Genomic DNA, 6,384 nt, shown 5'->3' with positions numbered 1-6,384 from the left:
ATTTATGACATTCACCAGATGTAATTTACAGTAGGTAACATTTCTCCACTTTTTGTTCATACTACAAATCAGATGATTGGGATTGATGAATATTAACTAATAATATTAAGACTTTAAGAAATTAGGAGAGAAAGTGAAATTAGTCCAGTAAATTACATGGACAAGAGTCAGGTAGCGTTTTGTTTATGTGGCTGTGTCTCAGTGGCTGCTGGTTGATCGTTGAACCATCTCAGTGCGACATTCTTCCATCTTCATCAATAGATCGGCAGTCATGGGGTGATCGTCACCGTGGGTCGGCTTTATGATTTGATAGGCCTGGGAAAGGAGAGATGAACATGTTTACAGTGTGTCTCAGATGTCATTCCTGCTATCGCTGGAACAACGTGGGACTGTGCTGAGTACACTGTAGTTGAACGGATGTAACTCTGCAAAACATGTTTAAAAAGGAAACGTTTGTAATTATTTTAATGTAGCTAATGTCTCCAAACCGCTGCAATTGACTTGTGAATAAAATGTTATAACTGATAGGAATGATGGACAAAATAATGAAAATAAGACCATCGCTGTACAAACTATTGTCAGTATTTCAGCCCTCACACCTGTTTGAATGTGTCCAAAGCGTCCTCAATATGTTCCAGGTAATGTTGCAGCTTTCCAACTCTCATCAGCTGGACTCCATGGACCGGATGGGGATCAGGGTAGTATTGTCTTTAGAAAGGAGAGACAAAGAGAAGATGAAAACAGAGGGAGAGACGTGGGTCTTCTGTTGGTTAATAGATTTACTAACACATATCTCTCAATCAATGTATCTAAATATTATTGTTTTTACTCCTTTTATGCAGTTATTCTTCTGGTATCCCACATGTGAATTTGCTGAAAAATGCTTTATACTGTTACTTAAATTACTATTTTTATCTAAGCTCAAAGAGGAGGCATTAATACTTCATCTTATCTGAAAATGACCAAGCAGAGACTTATAAATCATAAACGACTGTATGAGTGTCTTCATAACTTGCTAATCTACCAATTGACCCATTGATTTCCGGCCACTTATCCAGGCCCAGGTCAAGGGGAGTCAGCAGGCTAAGCATATTGCCCAGACATCCATTACCCCAGCCCCGTTTTCCAGCTCCTCCTGGAAGATCCATGACTTATGCAGAGGCAGCTCTCCTTCTGGTTATACACAGCTGGATGGCTTCTACCAACAGTCCTGTCACCTCATATTCCCATAGTACCGCCCAACGAGACACCCAGAGGAACACGATAAAAAAACATATACATCCAAACTCCCGTCACCCCTCTGGTCTCCTTGCAAGAGTAAAGAGCTGGTCCTGTGTTGCATGACCAGTAGATATTCCACATTACTCCTCATGAATTTGAAGTTTGACAGTTGTCCTCAATCTCCTTTCTAGCACCTCAGCGGCATAAGCTTTCCCAAGGAAGCTCAGCAGTGTGATGCCCCAGTAATTGTAGCACATTCTCTGGTCCAATTTCTTTAAACATGGGAACCACCACAGGCACTGTCCTTGAACTCCACATGACACAAAAATGACGAGATGACATTTTGGAATGAGGATCGGCAATGAGGATTTTATTCTGTGCAGCTTTACAAGGAATGCATCTGACTGAACAATTTGAAACCGTGCATACGTAAGTAACTGTTGACATCTTTAACCATAATAGGCAGCCACAAAAAGCCAGTTAAAGCAAACTATTCATTACATGATGAACTTCGATCACTTTTAAATGGAAGTGTACACTAGTGGCAACAATGTGAAAAATATGTACTTTAACTTAATCACTTTAATTTGCCAGTTTGCTCTCTGTCACTGTGAGGCCTGAGGCACTCCTCTTACATTCACAGCATGGACAGCAGACAACAAGACAGATGATTAAACGGACAAGACAAATAAAATATGCTCTGCCAGTCTGTGTCTGTATAAAAGTGTGATGCATATACAAGCAGGAGTGGGTGAGAAAGAGGAAAAGAAAAAAGAGATTATTCAAGTATGTGCAGGTGTGCATTATGCATGTCTCTGTTTCTGTTGTCTGAATATACCTGCCTGTGTGGGTGTGTCTGCATGTTTGTGCGTTTTGCATGTTTGTATCTGAGTTCCCACTCCTCTACATTATTTGCCATCGTAGCCCTTTCATTTTATTACTTTTCATTCCAGTTTCACTACTTTAACACACAGACAGACAAGCACAACTAACACTGCACATATTCCCATGATACATGCACAAAACCAACATGTAGAAAGACACAGACACACAAACGCATACTGTATATATTTATATATACACACACACGACTGTAGTGTACTGACAAGCACGTACACAGTGGATCTGTATGTGTGCACTCTGTCACCTCAGTGAAAAATATACAGAAAGAGTGAGTGCTGCCTGACATCTTTTGATGCCAAGGTTTTGATCAGTAATGTGTATCCATGGTGACAGAGCCAGAGTTCTGATCAGCCTGATCAATGATTTTGACATTAAGAGACTCCCACAGCCCTCACGGACACAGGCACACGCACAGTGGAAAACATTTCCATATGATCTGTTTTTAATCTATTTAGCCACTTTGTTCATCTAAAATGCAAATAATTGTGTGACAAATGGATTTGTATTTGCATGTGTGCATACAAATGGATACGCATTGATGCTTAATGATACGCATTGATGCTTAATGATACACACTGACGGTTAATGACCTTTGTAGAGACAGTACACCCCACATACATGTATAAACATACATGCTTTCAAGAGACAGTTCACACACAAACACAGAACTGGGACATTCCCTGTCCTCTAAAGATAAATACACACCAGGGACCTTTAGGAAGCAGCTTTGTTGTTGGTTAACACTGGAGTTCTCAAAACACTCATTTACCCGACTCTACTTGTCATTTATCCTCTTTTCTTCTCCACCCCCTCCTCTAATCTCTCCTTCCTTTCCCTATTTCACATCTCCTTTGCTCTGCTCCTTCCTGTTTATATTTGTGCTTTTTGCCCCGCTAGCTGCAGGGATTAAAATTGGTGATGTCGGTCGGTCGGTTGGTTCCTTCTCTCCTCTGCTGCGCTCCATTCATTCCTCTCCTCTCTCTCTGTTTTCTCTTGATTACACATGCAAAATGTTATCTTTATTTTATATAACTACTGTAAGACGGCATTCAAATGCTCGCTGACAAAGCACACTGAGACACAAACCCCACTCCATTTACATTTCTTGTGGCTCTCTCTCTCTCTCTCTCTCTCTCTCTCTCTGACACACACAAACAAAAACAGCTGTAAGTAAACACAGACAAATGAATACACACATGCACACCGGCTTTAATGTATGAGTGTGCATGTATGTAAGCTGTGGTTACACATGCACACAAAGATAAGGTCAGTGTGAATCCACTTCCCACTCCTGGTGTATTTGCCAGATTTAAACAAACCACAACAGGGTCAATATGCTATCACATAAATAGATAGAAAGTAAAAATAAATAGAAACTGCACTGCATCTGCTAATAACAGAACATTCATCTTAATTATTTCTTTATGGACTGAAAACAGCAATTTTAATCAACTAAAAGGTTTTGATTCAAAAGGAAAATCTGTTAGCGAGTGAAATCAAAGTTAATGAACAGCCAGAGTGATTTAAAGCTCTATAGCTTCTTTGATAATTTTCCAGCTGACTTCTCACTTACAATGCTTACAGCCCATTTGTTCATACCTTCAAGCCTAACTGAGCTACTAACTGGCAAGTCTACCAATTACAGAGGTGGTCCCCAATCCTGTGGTTGAAATTGAATCATTAAACAGGAAGTTCAAAGACTAAACCAACAGCATTAGTCCTCCATGAATAATAACAAGTTACAATATTGATTTAATTACCAAGCCAGTGATTCAAGCTGCCATGACATGCAAACACACACATCAACACCAAACTCCAATTATATTTCCTCTTTGCATATAGAACCACACAGCAATTAAAATAATTTCATTAGCTTGCTGTCTCCTGAATTCTCCCGTCCTTTTTTTCCCCGGGAGAGTAAATTGAAGGGAAATACGGTCTTGCCGTATGCAGCTAGTTAGAAAGCCATAGCTCTCGGCTATGAGTAAGAGAAGGGGCAAGAAGGAGAAATTAATAGTTGTGGAAAAGTGTAGCATTTCCAGGCAAATGCAGTGGAACTAATGAGGCTCTTGTTTGGAACAAAAGATGCACGGCCTGCTGTTAGTGAGTGGGAAACATGGATTATCTTCCTAAGTAGAGAACCGAAGAAGAAGAACGGAAACGTGGAGGAAAGATTAGCTGTGAGTATTCTGCTTAATTGTATTTTGTGTGCAAATTTCTTCAATTTCTTTCCTAACTTGTTAATGATCTTGCGACCTCTTATATTTATCATGCAACCCCTTGGCAGGTCCTGACCCACCGGTGTGGAACCACACTGATATATATTTATATATTTATTTTCACAGTGCATCCAAACATTAGGACACCCCGGGGTGCTCTTTCACATGAGTTATGTAAAACTCTCACACTACATGCACTTACGTTGCTCATCAGTTTGTGGTTTTCAAACAGGAACTATTTTGTGACGGGTTGGTAAGTATTATTTTGTATACCTTCTTTTACTCAACGTGTCTTCTTCTCCTTCAGTCAGAGAATGGAAAGAAAAGTGCTGTGATGGTTTTAAAAGATTTTATATTTCACATGCTCCCACCAACAGATCCATGAAGACTGACAACGTGGGTGCACTTCACTGGTCTACCGAGGCCACTGTCGATGCAGAAATCTTGTGTGAGAGATTTCTCTCTATAAAAATGCTGAATGTTATTGCAAAAAGGGTGCATCTAGAGAGAGAAGTCCTTGTCGGTTTTTTTTCCGAGGGACCAAAAACCAGAAAATAATGAAGCTGTGCATTGCTGAGAAAGTTTTAGCTCTCTATTAGTGCTGCAAATCTCAATGGGATGTCACATTTAAAAAAAACAATATTAAGCAGCAAAATACATCTAGAGAGACAACGTAAATCAAAATAGCTGTTAAGAGTTTTTCAGTCTGGAGCTTTACTTTATGTGCATTCACGTATTCATGAATGTGTGTGTGTGAGAGCATGTCGAGAGCAGTAAACTATGTGCAGCATGGAGACATTCAATAAGCCTGGTGTGTACAGCCTGCAGCAGGTGTGCATTATCTGCACACAAGCGCAGGGAAAAACCCTCTCTATACATCACAAACTGAATAGAAAAACTGAAAAAAGACCTGCAGAGAGAGTGAGAGAAGAAAGGAATACAGAATGAGGGGAAGGACAGGGGAAAGATGGAGACAGAGAGCTCCTGCAGCTATCTTTCTTCCCTGCCATCTGAAGAGCCCAGAGGAAGATAGGAGATGAATATGGAAGATCCTCCTCCCACTCTCTCTCTCATTTCTCTCCTGAATGCCTTTCTCTTCCCCTCTTTCTTTTTCTTTCATCGTTGTCTCCCCAGTGCATTCCTCTAGATCTCTTTTTGTCCATTTTCCTCATTTTATACCTCACTTTTTTCTGTTTCCCTATTTTACCCCACTCTCCACCTCTTCCTTGAGATTCTGTCCTGAGATCCTTCATTTTTACCAACTATTCTTCCCTCCTCTTCTCTCTCCCGGGTTGTACTCCTCTGCCCTTCACTCATTTGTCATTTCTCATCTGCTTACGTCCCCTCTTACACTTCCACCCTCACCTGACCCCTCTCTCTGTTCTCTCTCCCTAAAACTCCCACAACCATCCCTCACTTTGGTTTCTCCTCTGCCTCCTTGAGACACATTTTTCTCAGTTTCTTTCAGCTGACACCGATCTCTCCGTCCTTTTCTCCTCATCACCATCTCTCTCTTTCTGCTGCTCTGTGTCTGCTTATTTATTGATAGGCTGTATTACTGTTTCTCTCCTGTGGATATGTTGTTGTGTGTGTGTGAGAGCACGGCTCTGCCGCTACAGCTCTGCCCTTCACACAAGATCGATTTGTCACTCACACACACACACACACACACACACACACACACACACACACACACACACACACACACACACACACACACACACACACACACACACACACACACACACACACACACACACAAAGGAGGTAAGGGTGTGTGAGGGCTGGAGGTCCTTACCCAGAAGCAAATTAAAACTGTTGATGCAATTTACCGTAATCTGAAATGTAGATCAAACTAAATCTTTGGACTTATTAAAAGTCCACAATCGCTTTATTTCAGTTATTTCCCCCTTTATTAGGAGAACAGATCTTCTATTTCTTTGTACTTTTCTCTTTGCTGCGCACTACGTACGTACTCTTCTCTTCATTTATACATCTGCTCTCTTTGTAACGTCACCACCTTCTCTTTCATTCCTTTCTT

General features: G+C 40.8%; 1 protein-coding gene across 1 annotated transcript in view; it reads right to left on the bottom strand.

Annotated features, from left to right (window-relative positions):
- smyd3 (SET and MYND domain containing 3) overlaps nt 1-6,384 on the bottom strand; it is a 67,408-nt gene continuing 61,024 nt past the window's right edge. The window contains exons 11-12 of the mRNA XM_070905762.1: nt 600-708; nt 1-315 (exon numbers count right to left, since the gene is read on the bottom strand). Coding sequence (XP_070761863.1) covers nt 199-315; nt 600-708 — 226 coding nt within the window. The 3' untranslated portion in view covers nt 1-198. The remainder of the gene's footprint in view (nt 316-599; nt 709-6,384) is intronic.

This window comes from Enoplosus armatus, chromosome 1, assembly GCF_043641665.1.
Source record: "Enoplosus armatus isolate fEnoArm2 chromosome 1, fEnoArm2.hap1, whole genome shotgun sequence".
In the NCBI taxonomy this organism is placed as follows: Eukaryota; Metazoa; Chordata; class Actinopteri; order Centrarchiformes; family Enoplosidae; genus Enoplosus; species Enoplosus armatus.
Note: the sequence above shows the minus strand (reverse complement) of the source record. Positions and strands in the feature narration are given on the sequence as shown.